Source organism: Acanthaster planci, linkage group LG01 (assembly GCF_054643075.1).
Source record: "Acanthaster planci isolate LZ-2023a linkage group LG01, COTS_SCS, whole genome shotgun sequence".
NCBI lineage: Eukaryota > Metazoa > Echinodermata > Asteroidea > Valvatida > Acanthasteridae > Acanthaster > Acanthaster planci.
In genome coordinates this window covers 23,621,090-23,637,630 of record NC_141777.1, presented here as the reverse complement: position 1 = coordinate 23,637,630, position 16,541 = coordinate 23,621,090, and the positions used below count along the sequence as shown (strand labels likewise).

The window sequence follows — 16,541 nt, the reverse complement described above, 5'->3', positions numbered from 1 at the left end:
TTTATGCCCTTCATTGGAGAACTTTTGTAGCGGATTGAAAGGGAGGCTGCACTAGAGTTAACTATCTAAATGGACTCTTTTGGTTCTAGTACTGCAGTCTGTGCAAACGGTGAATGGCAGCCGAGTGTATTTAGACTCCTCTGTAACATCTATTTATATAAAGGCTATTTATTATCACCAACCAGCAATAGTAAACTGCCAGTAATAGGAAGGGATTCAAACATAAAGTAGGCTTACAAAATAAAACTGCAATAAAATTACATGATAAATTACCACCCAACAGTCTGGCGGTATCTTGTTCATACTAAGAATACGCAGTTAAAGGATCAAGGAAATGATTTTTTCTTAGAATCACCTGTTGTGTATCTCTGTACTCTTTTTCTACGTATGAAGACTGTTTGACATCTTTCTGAGTTACGTGAACTGAACGGTTCACTTTTTCAAACATTAAAAATTGATCAGGCATTTCTGGACAAGTGAGGGCGCTTTTGCTGTGATGTAAATCCAGGAAGACATGGGCGGTTTTCCAATACTCAACTTTGTCTCCGTCTCAGGCTTCTTCCCCGAAACCAATCCCCGATTGTGGGCCTGAGGCGTTTCAATGAAATTGGATTTCTGTGATTTTTGGCCCTCTTGCATCATATTTGATGTTTTGCGGCACCATTAGACTAATTATTGCGCTTCTAGCTTCAAAGTCAGGTAGTAAAAAAAAAATAAACAGCTGAAGCCTGAGACGGAGCCGAAGTTGAGTATTGGAAAACGGTCATGGTTCAGGTTGCATGTTCTTATATTCAAATTGTGAACCCCAAAGTTGCTATCTTGGAACATTTCTGAGGAAAGGATTTTTGCTGGAATATTGCCATATACTTACACAGCAATAAATATCCAAAGAAAAATGAAATCTGCTTTAGCAATGGTTACAAAAATCTAGAATTTATTTTGTGCACAAATCAGTGCAACATTGAGATTTCAGTACCTTGGATAACATCATAGTTCTGCTCATGAATATGCAAATTACATTAGCATAAAACAAAAAGCATCAAAGTATTGGTTACAATAGGAAAACAAAAATTTAAAATAAAGTTAACTGAAACACAAAGATGCAATTTAAAGGGTTTTTAGTGAAATTTTATAAATATATATTTCTATTCCCAGATTCCTTTAATATCATATGGTATTGTATTGACTCTTATAAAGTGGGCTTTGATATTTTTCACACTTTAATTGAAATTGTGCAGCTATTTAGTTAAACCTACTTTTTTTCAGACACTACATGTGTAATTCATACTGCTTTGGTTTCACTGGGAAAAAAATTGTTTTTGTAATCTGTTCCATTTCTGAGTAGCTTGTTTCATGAATCATGTCACATCCGACCCGTCGCATAATTGATTAATTGACTACTCTGCTTTAGCAGGACATAACTTGCGCTATAGTCCACTTTCCGGCGAATCAGTTGTCACGTTGCATCCCCCAGTCTTGTGAATAAAAAGCAGGAAAATGGACCGCGCATTACCGTTACAGGACAGTCACATTGTCTGAGTTTATACAGTTGTATACAGTCCATTTGTTCCAATCACATTTGAAAGGAAGTGTCACTACATGGACTCGGGCTTAGTGGCCGCTAAGTGTTTTGATAAACTTGAGTAACCTAGAACTGAAGTAGTTGAAGTAGTTAAAAGTGTTACCCAAGTAAATCAGGATAGAAATCCTCGCAGTGTTCTTTTGCTGTAAGTACATGTACTGTTCTTTATGTGCATGTACATGCAGCTGAAGTTGTTTTAGTCTTTTAAATAAATTAATATGTGAAAGGAATTTATTAGACTTTTTGGAAAGGCACTTGAAAAGATATCGGAAAAATTTATTATTTCCTGAGTTTTGGCCCCTCAGCACTGAGAATATGCTACTATTACAATAAATAGCATGCCTTGTAAAACACGTCAGAGTTTGCTGCGAAATTACGACTTTCCACCTTATTTACGTTCAAATGAGCGCTTCTACAGAAAGGAGGTCATTTTCTTTTCCAACCCTTGACCTAACCTGTTTTCTATAATTCATTCTGTTTTTACATTTCACTTTCCAGTTATTTTGTTCCAATTCGCAAAATGTATTGGGTATATATTGAGGTGTTTGCTCGTTGTGATTTCGTTTTTAACCACGGCAGCTCAGGTTGGAGCATTCTTTGCGGGCAGTATATGTACTGTAGGCCTAGGGTACATGTACTTGTGACAATCCGTCAGTGCGTGAGTCAACTTGCAACAAATTGGGTTACAGAGAACCCTGTACTGACAAGCATCCGATCATCCGCCGCAGCCAAGAGGCCAATAGCAAATATACACCTTGAGTTGGCGCGTGACTCTCACCCCTTAAGCTCCACCCATCGTTTTCTAGCTATATGCCTTATTCTCATCATGGAGGAAGGAATTGCCCACATGGCTGATTAACAACATCACCAATACTTTTCTCTCTCTTTCAACATCTACAACAATGATAAGTTTGGCTGTGAAACACAACAGTTTGCACAATCCTGGGCCAACAAGTCAATCGTTGGTGCGGTCCAATCACTCCCCCCGCATAATAACATGAATCGTCTCCATCAGCCAATCTACACCGAGTTTCTGAGACGCTGATGATGTGTGCAGCAACGTACAGTCTTCAACAGGTTTCTGGGTGACGCGATGAGGATTACAAACCATCTGCCTTTCCCTCAGTGGATCATAAATCTCAGGCAGGTTTGCTTCTTGCATCAGATGCTTATTTTCTCCAGCGTCGGTGTTCGGACAGCCATGGCGTGTTTTCCGACCGACTAATGCGCTTGTGGTTACAAGGAACTGGATTTTTCTACGTGAGTATCAGTTTTATTCAGACCTGGAAAACAATTGTTCAGAGAATGTCGGGTAGCGCTCAACCAAACCAAAGGGCAATTTTTATCACATTGTTTCTGAGAGCAGGAATACTTGTGAAACAAATGTGGGGCTAGGCTTTTTAAAATAATGAAATTAATTACAGTTGAAAGTGTAATAAGGCTTTAGAGAGCACCTCTAAGGAAAACATGTTTTCTCTGTTCACTCTGTGATAGTTGAGTTCTGAAGACAAATGACTGCGTTTGATTTGGATGCTTCCATATTTATTTGAACAGATAAAATCAGGGAAAACACATTTTTCTCAGAGGTGCTCTTTAATTAGTTTAGAATTGATATCTGTTTCATTACACTGAGTTTTTTGGTTGAAGCACTTGTTCCCTGTACGACCTGTATTTTATTTTGTTCAGCTTAATTTACATGATGTTTGCATCAGGTTTTGATTCCATATGAATATAGGAAAAACTGTCACTTCATTGGAATGAGTTTGAACACATCATGCCTTTCCTACAGCGTCATAGCGTATCCTATGCCAGTCTTTGTGGAGAGAATTGTTTTGTACTTATCATGCGAAGTAAAATAGTAGTATTTAGATATTTTCGGATTGGTTGGATGGATATTCCTTTTAACACCTGTTCTGAAGTGTCGGGCCTCTGGGCTACCACTGTTTCGTGCAAAAGCAATTTTCTTAAAATTATAGCCCGTAGATGGTTTAACACTTGTTCACCTTCCCAAAAGAAAAAATGCTTTAAGCATTTAAAAGAACTGAAAGTCAACTATTTCATTTATACAAGGAGTTTATAAGATTTCAGCAGGGCTCTTGGCAAAAAATGGTGCCATCAGGACCGACTCCATAATCCTCGGAGTCGAATAATTGTATGGAAATGATCATTTGCACTCACCTATCTTCCATTAACCTCTTCTATGAGTCTTTCATGACAGTCCGTGTTTGATATGGGCATTCTTTTCTACTACATGCTTTTCACAATTTCACGCTTGTGGCCAAGAGAATATCATCGAAAAATATGTAGGCATACATTTTACACGGCTTCGTGTCAAGCACTAGTGATGTACAGCTATTAACTCCAACACTGTTTTTGATCTAAAAGCAGTAACCATAGTGTAGCAGAAAAAAATACCTGTATTACTTACAAAAAGATGGCAGACTGTATCAAGGTAACAAACACCTGAAGCCTAAACGCGTCATCATGAAATTTACACAAACTGGGCTAATAAAACATTATTACATTTTTGCTTACACAGAAAGCGAGTCAAGTGCCGGTAGGCCCAATAGTTCCAGTTGGGATTCAGTCCCCACGGCCTGTCCTCCAGTCATGGTACTACTTGTGTGGTTTATTATCGTATTGCCTCTGCATTGTGAGACAAGACGTGCACCAAGTGAATACCCCCACAGTGCCGAAAGCCAGGCTGAGCATCCCTTCGGGAGGGACACTTCCCCTCTGGACCCATTTAGGGCGGACGTCTTGTGTCGAGCGAGATGCCTAGCCAAATGCCTCTCCAACAATAACACGGTGAGTACCGTCAACTCTGCCACAGGCACAATAGAAAGTAGCATGCAACTAACTCGCCAAAATTCACAAAATGGGAAGTATACCACCAATTGCATTGGGTGTAAGTTCAACTTGCGCATATTTTTAATCCGGGAATAAATTCTTAAACAACTATGTTTCCGACTGGCTAGACCTTGGAAGTCGTAATAAAGACCAGAGGCCAAACTTGGACAATGAGAATAATAAGACCATTTAAATGAATCGTTAATTAAACGCAGTAAAAAATTAATGATAATAGTTTCACAAACTATTTTGAAAAAATAATACATGGTTAATTAGTAAATATATAGGTACGATACATACATAACTGTTAAATTTAAAATCAAGTTAGATTATACGTCAACACTCCAAATACAACCGTTATAGTAAATAAAACTAAATAATCTCAGTTAAAATCATTTAAAAAGGAAAGTCTTCAGTTGTGATTAAAAGTCCCTAAATTGTCGATGTTTCTAACGAAGGGACATGTACATGTATGCCATGTAGGGGACACTTCCTTTGCTGGCTGGTGTTTTATAAACCGTTTAAGACCGGCAACGTGATGGGCTCTCGACCCATACGAATGGGTAAACCGTCTTAATTATGAATTCATGTCAAGATGGACTAGCACACAGCTGAATGTCTGAAGTTTTAATAAGTCACTTTTTATGAACGTGCGGCATCGATTTTCTTCAAACGTTTTCCTTGGCAACTGTAACCTCATAAATCTTAAGATTATATGTAAATCTGATGGGAAATGTGCTTAGGTTTTACTTGAACCCCTGTGACCTCTGGCTTATCTTCCACATGTCTTAACCATGCGACGCTGTATGAATTTTTTCTCACACGGCCTCGGGAGCGGACTATTCCGTTGAGTCCGTTTCATTTTTCAGGGTTGCAGAGCCCTGAGTCTGTCCTAAAGGTATATTAATGCTTCAGTGGTTGTCCCCTAGCCTCTACAGCTCTTAACCCCCCCAAAAAGCACATCACAGTACCGTGAGGGGGCTTTTCCCAGGCTGTCCCCATTTGAGGGGGCCCTCGCCACGCGCCAGCCAAGCCACACCACCACCACAACACCCCAACCAAAATAACACTTCAAAGACAGCCGAAAGAGGCCTCTGACAAGTTCCAGACAGCCGTCACTGATAAACACATTCCACTGTCTGCCCCAGGCACCGTTTTGTAAACAACCCATTAGATTGTACACAAGGGACCACTTAGCACTCAGTCCTATGGGAATTGGCTGGAGGCTGGCTGAAGGCCGGCTGGATTTTTAAATTTTTTTTCTGGCAAGGGGAGGCCCTGGCTGTGAAGTGACTAAACCAGGTTTTTCAGCATGTACTGGGGTAGGATATGATAAATAGTCGTTGCATTTGGACGAAAAAACAAATTAAACGTTAATTAGCTGCAATGGACTCGCCAAAAGAGGCCGCACCCTCTACCGAGGGGTCAGTCCCGACGCTTGCTTTGGATGAAGTTGTGGCCTTTCGAATTGCAACTACAGTCAGCGAGACATAAATGTATTTGTTAAAATTAATTGTTATCCTGAGAGTACGCGTGATGCAGGACACGGATAATTATGGTGCGAAACTATTATTTAACCATAGTGGCGAGTGACAACACAAACTGGGACAGGAGCCTTTACATAAAACTTCCGAGTCTTGCTCATAGGTTGGATTCTAAACCATCGTTGGACTTTTTGGGATTGCATATGTTTAAGTGTTCAGAGTTTACTTGAACTTTGATTGTGTAGCCTACAGATGTCCAGAGTGTAAATCACCAAAATTGCTTGGCATGCATTTTAGGTCGATGGAAACCAAAGCTTTTAATAAAATTGTAGTGCTTGTCTAATTTTCTGCTCCTTGCAAGTGGATGGGGATTTTTTAGAATTCATGTCAGTTGGTCACAATTGAGAATGCAATGTAGACCTTAAGCTTATAACCGCAGCTAATCCAACGTGGTTTTGCAATTCGCTTTGCATTTGCCGAGTGAAGTTGAATGTGGAATGACCGATCTCCCAATTTCTGGGCAAACCATAGGATGCAGGGCTGCACCACGCTACTGGAGATTTAAAGATTGAATTAGATTAGACTCTTTTTTCACACGCCGTCAATATTTGTTCATTAACTTGGTCTTAGGACTAATCTGTGGGAGAAATTGAAAGCGTATGGTTTGCCGCAAGGTATAGTATATATTGCAATGTACGAGGTGGGTTAGCTTGTCATACAAAGTGTTGGTGTCACCTTTCAGTTCGAATACATGCCTTGTGACCCTGAATATACTTCTCATGTCGTGGGATGCCAGCGATTTAGAAATGACAGATTGAAAGTATTTGCAGAATTTCATTATCCGAGACGGTTGTGGCAACTGCAAGGCGCCAGGCTTCTTACAATTTCAGTTTTCACTTAGAAGGATTACGATTTTTTCCGCATCCATGAAACTCCTCGGGTGGGTTCCAACGCAGCATTCCACTTTCGCTTCCTGCCCTCTACCCAAACGTTTCAGTTCACTCACAGAGAGGAATGAAGTCAAAGCTTGTGTTGAAAAATTGCACGGGTTAAATGTAACCTACAATGGAGATGAGGATGAAAATGTGTTAACATGAACCTCCTCAAATTGGGAAAGCCAAATTTTGCACAGTTGCAATTTTCAAGACACCTTTGGATAAACTTACCCAAGGCCAGTTTGTAGGCCTATTGGAGGCACATCTAACAGTCTACTGTCTGGTGTGGGAGAACTACAGAAGCAAAACAATAACCTGACTGTACAGTTGTTAGTAAGAATTCCACTTCCCGATCGCTACTCACAAATGCATTATTGACCTTAACCACAGTGACACTGTACCCCTGGAGTTCACTTTGGCTTGTTCTCAGAGAAAACATTTAGATGGAATACCATCCCCACCATATTCAAGGATTAGATCTTAGATTGGATCAGATTTGTTTTATTGATTAGGGGCAATTGCAGCAACGTCGTAGTTTTGCATTTAGCCAAAGTGACCTGACAAAAAAACATAACACCCTTTTTACATTCATTAATACATGTCTTTACTTGCAAGGGTTTAAAGTTTTTTGTGTTGCGGTTTCGCATCTTTCCTCTTTTTATACATGTACGTGAATTTAACCAAGGTTGCCACCATTCCTCAAATCGGCGGAATTTCTCATTTAAACTCCCCCAAGTTCGTGTCCTGTTCTCTGTCTCCTTCAGAGTTTAGAGTTTATTCCTGAAGTAAGATAGATGTGGTAATGTAAGCTATGTTTGTTAGACATATTCCCAGAAGACACACAAGGTAAAAAGGCTGCAGCTTTGGGAACGTTAGTGTCAAGAGGTGTTGCTGCGATTGAGTCACAGCCTTGACACGTTGGTCTGTGCCCTGTTGCCCTGTATTTCTTTAAATTACGAAGTGAGAACTGTACCATGTCCTGTAACTTGATCATCCCACATTTTTTCTGTCGTGACGCCAAAAATAATTCATAAATATTTCATGTCCTGTGCATACTCCAAAGGCATGGGTGGAGACTTAACACAGTTTTTCTTTACCAGTGAATATTTACCTATATGAGGTGATAATTTATTTGGGAGTGGAATGAGTACTCACACCTTCCCGCACACATTATAATGTTTTATTCATCTAGGAACTTGCAGTTGTGTTCACTCTTATTTCAGAAACAATTATTTCAAGTTAACTACAAAGAGGCACGAGTGCATATGAAATGCTCATACCTATGTGTTCATTCATTTACATACTATTTTTATGACTGGACGTGCCCGTTACCAGTATGTTCTCACCAGTGGACATGCCTGTCCAGTTGTAAACATTGTGATCGAATCTCATTCATTTATAAGGAATGACAGTTATAACGGTGATGGAGTCAATGACAAAATCCACAGCTCAATTGAAAGCGCCAAAGCAAAACACAAAAAAAGTTTATCACTAGCATGTAATCAAGCCCTGTTCATGCTTTGTACAAACTGTGCCACAAGTAATACATGCATTGCACTCTAAAGCATAATGTGATTTTCAGTTCAGACCATAATTGACTTGATGCAAGTCTAGAAATAAGCTTTGAAAATCATATCCCAAGAATCAATCAAGAAATCTCAGGTGCGATAAGCCTAGTATATGGTGCTTTTTTCATCGTGAAAATATAAATTTACGCGTAAATGCTAATTCTGGGTTGTGCTTTTGAAGATTAGCCTACTGAAATTAATATGCTTACAGTGACCCTGCCCGTTGTGACTGCAAAACGGCTATTTTACTGTGTTCACAGCGACTTTGTACTCATTGCGACAATTTGGCCATTTCGAATAAGGCGAGTTTCGCAATAAATATTTTGTGGCGTCAAGTTCCCGTTGCACACGCACGAAGCACGATCCAGCCCTTACAGATCGGTCTATCTTGATTAATTTCCTCTTCTTTCTTTGCCCGACGCCAGGTGGTCTTAAGTGCATGTGATGCACACACCATAATTTAAGTCATAAGTTATCAGATCTTTTTCCATTGAGCTTTTGTTTTCACCTCTTCTGCTTGCGTAACTGCGGTCATCATGGAAACTCACTCATGTGAAGATCCAGAATTTTAATGAAAAAGATGACATGGTTAAATGAGATGGTTGAGTTGAATTCACGAGAAATATGCCAAGATCATGCCTCCCTGTAATGAGGCATGGGATTTTTTTTCACATTCTCACAACTACGTGCTCATCAGAGATATTTTACTCAGATATGCCGTACCCTGACTGAACTCATTTCTGCTTTAAGAATTTTATTTATATCAACAAAGTTTGAAATAACCTGATTGAAAACAGAAAAACCTTTAAAATTCAGATGCTGGCACGAAAAGAATAAAGGCATTGTTTTGCACCCATAAGTGCCTCCAGAATTACATTTAGTTTATGATGAATAAGCACTGTCACCTCTTCCTCGACCTTTTTTTAACCTTTAAGATTTTGAAATCCCCCTTTTGCACTAAGACTAGTAAGAGTAGTGCAGTCTGGCTTTCCTTGAATTATACACGTTAACGTCAAACCTTCTTTGTGAAGCACAACGATCGTCTTCCTAATTTGGGAAATGAAGTGTTCAGTGATCAAAGGAGCCAAACCATTTGTTATCCTAAGCGTACCTAGTGCATGGTCTCTTTTCTGCTCCATACTTTACCTTCGTTGCTTTCAATTGGAGCGCAAAAACATGCTCGTCCAGTATTACCGTATCCAGACCGCCTCTTCATTCGTCCATTAACAGGTCTTTCAGGTGGGGGTGTTTAATTCACTGAAGTCGTCCATCCTGAGAAGTGCTTTGGGCTGCCCTTGCTATCCACGCCATTGATTGGCGCTTCTCAAAAAGAAAATTGCTGAAGGATATAGTCCGCGATTTTTACGCTAGATTGATTTAGAGCAGCTTCTTGCACACACCTACACATTAGTTCTCGGAGCGGCACAGTATAGGTTTACATGTATAAACTGAAAGCTGTTTCAGAGAATTTCAAATCAGTCGTCGTGTGCCGAAGAATCTCACCAGATTACTTGCAAGAGATCGTAATTCTTCTTAATTCAGTGACGTATTGATTTGTCATATTTGATTCGTTTCTATTAATTGGTGCTTTTGCTTTTAAGCGGCGCTATAACATTTCCACATAGTAGTGCATATTTTTGTGTTTTGGTTTCGTCATTTCTTTCTCCAGCAAGTCATTTGCTGATTTCGAAAACCACACTCAAGATGCCCGCGGGTATTTTGCAGTAGGAAACCCATAATTGGTTATTGATCAGAAGTGTAAGAGTTTGATTTCGTGAATTATGCATTGAGGTCCCTGCTGGCTACTCAGCAAACCATTCACAATATTAATTCATTACTATTAGCATATGCACGTTAATTTAATATCCCTTATGAATCACTACATTGCGTAGTACTGGTGCAATGCTTTATTTTCCCCGTGAACTCCACAAGGTGTTTACTTGATTAATCATCTAAAGCTGTTTCTAACCTTTTTAAAAATATAAAATTCCCTCTTGGCAGTTTAGGTGCTTAGAGGGACACTAATTTGTTGGACAAAATTAGACACAATCGAATGACAAAATTGTCTTGTATTAAAGGCGTGAATTTGACGACTTAACCAATGTGTCTGAATTCAGTATTTTACCAATTTTTTTCAGTTTTCTCAAGCCTGCTTTTTCATATATATTATTGAAAAGGTCTTGTAATTTCAGACATGTTTAGGAGATCCTAAGACGTGTGATTCATAAAGGCAAAACTCTACAAGGCTATTTATGCATTAAAAACTGATGAAAATAGTGAAAAAAAAATCAATTCAGAGTTTACGCCATGTAAACAGTAATTAATCATGCGTTTTGGAGATGGAAATTCATCTTGGCTTGACGTCAGAAGATTGTGCCGGCTTCTTGACGTCAGAAGATTTCGTGACAAATATAGTGACGGGCGGCTCATTAAAACAGCGGAGTCCACGACAAACACGAGTTTGTACATGTACATGAGTGCGTTGTCAAATGCTTGGTCAATCTGGTCTGTTGCACGAGTGATATCCTGTCCAGATTCCAAGGTTTGTGAAAAGGGGCAAACGAATACAGCAAAAACGCATTTGCTGCTTGGCCTCGTTTGCCGATCGAGGATTGGTAAAATCGATCATTCGGATACGACCCACGAATTACCCCAGGCTTTTGTATTTGAAACCAAGTCCAAAGCTAGGGTGTAAATAATTCATTAACCTTCCACATAGATACAAGGTTATACAGTTTGTTTTAGTTTATGTGCTGGAAATGACTTTTGTGGTAAATTCCAACGGTTAAAAAGGCACCATTTTCAATGGTACCAGTATATTCATTGATGATTTTGGATCTTAATTAAACCCCTTTTGACCATTGTGCAAGCATTTGTCTTTGGTAGTCGTCTTATTTCTTGGAACAACGAATTGAACCTGACAGTTAGAAATACATGTTCTGAGAGGTTTGCATAATTTGTCTGGATTGAGGGCTTTGTGGAGCCGTGCCATGATTCCTTTACTCGATGCTTGATGTCTTAGTATTAATTGATTGATCAGAGAATGTGCCATTGGGTGCTGCCTACAGCGTGGTGTTGGATTTCGGCGAAAAAGGAAAGAGTCTTGGCTTCAAGCCAAGTTTCATACGTCGTAGAACCTCCATCGGAACTGCGAAAAATTGATGGAACTGCAATAAAGAATTATCTGGACATGCAATACAACTGAGAGATTAATATATCTTGCAGCAAATACAGGTTATTTAGGATCGTACATCTGTACCCAGGAAAATCTTCCCAAACAGCACTTGAGAGCTGTACTGCTCTCAGCAGGATGAACTGGAAGACTTCACAAACATCTTGGCCATATTTATTTGGAACAGAGTGGAATGAGCGCTCAAATGCCCGGAAGATTTACAGATGCGATTGTGGCCCGAGGCTTGGGTTAATCAGTAAAACGTGCACAAGTGCAGCTTTTCCGGAGTCACACGCACGTAGCTGTCTGCGGTCACATCAGTTTTCATCTTGTTTTTATTTAAAAACGGCGTATGAGGAAACGATCCCTTTAGTTCTTCAGACACAGTCCAATGAGTTTTATGTAGTTCCGGGTGGAAAGGGCTTATTCCTAAGATTGAATTTTATTGGTCAGAGATGAACTAATAACAAATCATAATCTTAGTTTTAAGCTCTTTAGCCTCTTTATGAGTATTTTGAGTATCTTTTGCATGGTTTCAAGTTGATTGCAACAGCTCTGTTAAACACTGACATACTATCAAACATTTCAAGTTGTTTGCAGAAACAAAAAAACTATGCTCAAAGATTGAAACACTAATGGCCATGGTTTTTAAATGTTTATCTAATAAGGCTAAACTTCGCATTGGATTCTTTAAGATGAAGCCATACCTTTAAAGCCCTCTTCTCTTTATTGGGAGTAAACAGGAAATCAAAGAAAATAGTTTAGAATGTAAAGATTTGGCTTTACGTGTCGTGCATGTCATGTTTAAACGCAACACACAATTGATATTTTTTGCTTGTTTGTACATGTGTTTATTTTGGAAGGGGAAAAACTCAACTTCGTGACTCCGGGAGATACTGCCCCGTTAACATCTGTGCTGCAAAGATCATTTCACACTCCTTGACCTGCTAATGTAGAATTATTTATATTTGTTGGTGCATAACACTGTCTGGTTTGTCCGCGCCTGAAATTTTTACTTAACTTAATTGGCTTGGAAACATTTGTCAGATACAATGCGCTTTGCAAGTGCCCATAGTTATTTATGTTTACTTTTTGTGTCATGATTATCTCTTTAAAAGATGTTCAAAATGGTGAACAAAGTGAAAGGTACGCATTATGAACCAAGACATTATTTTTTATTGTTGGATTTTGATTGCAAAAAAATGCAACGAATTCACAATTCAACTGGAATTGAAAATATTTCGAGATCGCCTAGCGCACTTTATAGATTGATTTGTGTTGGTTCCACAGAGATGTTTAATGAAATCAAATGTAAGCTCATATTTACCACAATTACCGTTCGCTGCAAACGTTCGTAGACTTGCGACTAAATGCACGTACATATCTGGTACAAACGCTGAAACATAAACTTACAGTGTTTTTCAATAGTGGGGCCTATGCAGATTTTCATACTTTATTACAGCACCATATTGCTCAGAACAACAAATATTATTTTCAATATTTCAACATCCATGAAAGGTAAGAACAATCTCTTCAGAATTAAGTCTCTTTTCACATGCAAATACCTCAGGTGTTATGCTCGTACCTCCAAAGATATGGCCTCGAGTGTTATACACGTCATGCGTCACGTCATGCTTAGTATGGAAAAATTCGATGCATAATATGAAAATGTTGCAATGGGGAATCCTTTATTACTTTCAAGTACAAGTCTGTACACCTCTTAGACTAGAGCTACTTCCTAGAACAAAATTAATCTAAACTACTTTTTTTCAAAGATGGCCTATCAATCGATAAACATTAAGCAATACGTAATGCGATGGTTAAAAAATATATCATGTCAACTGTGTGAATTCTGTGTAATCTTACATTCTTACTGACTCGATGATAATCAGTTTTAACAACATTCAAGGACAGTTTGGTTTCCCCACTTACAAATTGACAACTCGCTAAATTTGTTATACCCACCTCGACATGTGAGAGAGGGGTACCCCCTTCCCCATTCATACCCACTATACACTCTAGACTATTGTTGCCGAAAACATCCCCCTGGATGTCTCAAAAGAATTCTTGACATTACTAAAAATTATTGATGAGTCTAAAAACTCATTTTAGTGAGTCAATGTTTTGTTCGTGTGGTGACTCTCTCATCGAGTTTTGTGAGTCAATGAAGTCACTCGAAATGAGTCTGTTAACTCTTTGATCAAGGGAGCACATGCAAACGGATAAACATGAGACAAACCAGTGATTGGATATGAATCGTTTTTGATTCACCATTTACAGAAACAAAATGAATTTAAAAAATTGACATTAAAAATGAAAGAAATCAACACTCAAAGACAAATCAGGAACTGCAGCTAGAGATGCAAAGGAGAAGGGAAAAGTGACTCAAAATGCCGTCATAGATAACGATGCGCATCCCTCCAAGCCTGCACAATTGAAGGTCATAAACTAGTGATTATGCTTTAAAGTTAAAAGTTTCAGATTGAACTGATAATTTCCTTAGGCTGCATTCATCTGTTTGGAGCTTTTGAAATGAGGTAATATTGGGGAAAAATCGATTCACCATAACTAACTAACTTATACCTTTAATTCGTGAAGTATATGGGGCATCCTGTTCCGAATTCAAATTAAGGGAAAGTTTAGTGCACATGCGTTTTGCGAATGCAATCAACATAACTAAATTTCCGTGTACTAGCTGGCCACAGTAGATGTACAGTAACAGCACTTCTCTCAGAAGCTGTTGCGCGTGTAGGACAAAACTGCACAGCAGCCTACAGGTACAAATAAGCATAGTCATGCATTCGGGGGCATCACACACCTTCGAAATTTCGTTCAGAAAAATCAATATTTTGAAATGCACGGGTAAGCTCGGAATCTGGGGTTCGAGACCGTACCACTAGATTGGGGTCCTTCCCGTAATGTAAACAAAACACAATCATGTAAAATGGATAGGCTTTACTGGAGGTCTTTCCACCTAAGATATGAATTCTGAAATCACGGAGGAAGGAAAATTTTCTTTATTTGCACCCTCACCAGGGGCTGACGTAGAAATTGGGGGGGGGGTGTTAGCCTTTCAGTGAAATAGATAATACGTATCATTGTTAATAATGGATTAAAAATGATGACTCTTGCTGGAGGCCATCTTTGAAACCAATATTTTAATCTTGTAATATTTCTTATTACTGTTTTATTTAGGGGTCCGAACGGGGTCGGGTGTCGACCTCCAACAACTCCTCCCCCCCCGATCCATCTCATTATAGCCTAGAGTGTGTTGAGAAATCTATAGTAAGGCATTACACTCATTAAGTCATAAGCAGACACGAATTGTATACAAATTCCAGGGAGACACAATTTGCTACTGACATTCAAGCATCAGGAGCAGAAATCAAACCAAGTTGTTTGGAGTTCTGTACCGTCAAGAAAATGTTACTGGTCAGTCTGTGAAGGTCAGTTTGGCCCACTTTGTTAGTTGTTGTCTTTCTTCCATTGTCCTACCTATGGTCCTACCAGTTAGGTTCACTTGGAACTAATAGCTTCAGAGCTTCTCGAAACATCTCTGGACGACTGATTTGGCAATTTGAGACATTTTCACTATAACTCGTAATACTATGAAGACTCTATTTAAAAATTATTTTTATGCTAAAAAAGAAGAGTTACTTACGTCGGAACTGCGAAATGATCGGCCACAACTTGATCAGCAACAACTTGCTCAGCAAACACTTATACATCAATGACAGAGTAGGCATACGCAACAGGAAGCACACAGTTGGCCACAACGTGGCAATTACAGACGCATGTAGACATGCGTTTGTAGTCTTAACAACAGTGTATCAAATTACCTGTTTGCTATCGCGAGATTTGAGATATGGGATGGCACATATGAGATGCAAATTAGGAGATGCGAGATTTATACGAGTCGTAACGCGACATTCTGAAAGCGAGATGCAAGAAGGCAGATACAAAACACCATATTAAAGGTTTTGTCAATGGGAAGCAAATACTTGGTGAAAAGGTATTCACATATTATTTTCATTTTGATATCTTGTTGCTGCCACATCTATTGTAAAAACAAGTGACATTTTTGGCGTATAAAACAATTGTGCTGATAATTGATTTTTTGGGGGTCAGCAACAACTTACTTTTCCAGGCTTTATTTTGACACTTCATTAATTACTGTGGTTTGGCTGCCATTAAACATTCCAAGACCTGACAAACAGGACAAGAAGCACGTATACAACAGAAAGCACACTGTTGGCTAGCAGAAGCATGGAGCGTGCTCTTGAAATCTAAACAAAAGTGTTCTAAACTACAGGTTAACTAGCTCGAGATGCGCGATACGTGATGCACCATGAGATGCACCTTGCACCAAAGTCCTTAAAAAACAAATTTAAACATACAAGCACTGGTAATGACCTCAGACGAAGCAGTCAATCATTGTCTTTACCAATGCCCAAAACGGACTCCCTCATACGGAGTTTGTGTTACACAGGTGCTCAGACTTGGAACTCACTAAATCATGACATACAGACTGCAGACAGCGTTAATGGCTTCAAATGCATGTCAAGGGCCAGAAGTGTCTAATGAGAAGTGTCATCCTAATGTTTTCGAATGTATGTGATTTTGACCTAATTTTTTAATTGCAGTTTTTGATTTGTTTTTAGTAAGTATAAAATCTTCTATTTTAAGTTGCTAGATATCCATTTCTCAGATTAGATTTACATACATTCATATTTAATGTGTATAAATAAGAATAATAAATAAATATATAATATAGATAAATATATAAATTTAGGAAACTATAATCATCATTGAATAATTTTCAGATGAATGTACATATGTGGGTATTTAACGGAGTTAATTGTCGAGGGATATTGAAAAGCCAAAGCCAAGAATGGCTGATTATTTCTATTCATTTTGGATTGTTTAGTCGGTGTAACGATCTCGCACACT

At 38.8% G+C, this 16,541-nt stretch overlaps 1 protein-coding gene across 1 annotated transcript in view; it reads left to right on the top strand.

Moving 5' to 3' along the window:
• Positions 1-2,364: 2,364 nt before the first annotated feature.
• The window catches only part of LOC110978378 (uncharacterized), a 72,194-nt gene continuing 58,017 nt past the window's right edge, over positions 2,365-16,541 (top strand). Inside the window, exons 1-2 of the mRNA XM_087141133.1 lie at positions 2,365-2,842; positions 4,122-4,390. Of these exons, the coding sequence (XP_086997259.1) occupies positions 4,193-4,390 (198 nt within the window). The 5' untranslated portion in view covers positions 2,365-2,842; positions 4,122-4,192. The remainder of the gene's footprint in view (positions 2,843-4,121; positions 4,391-16,541) is intronic.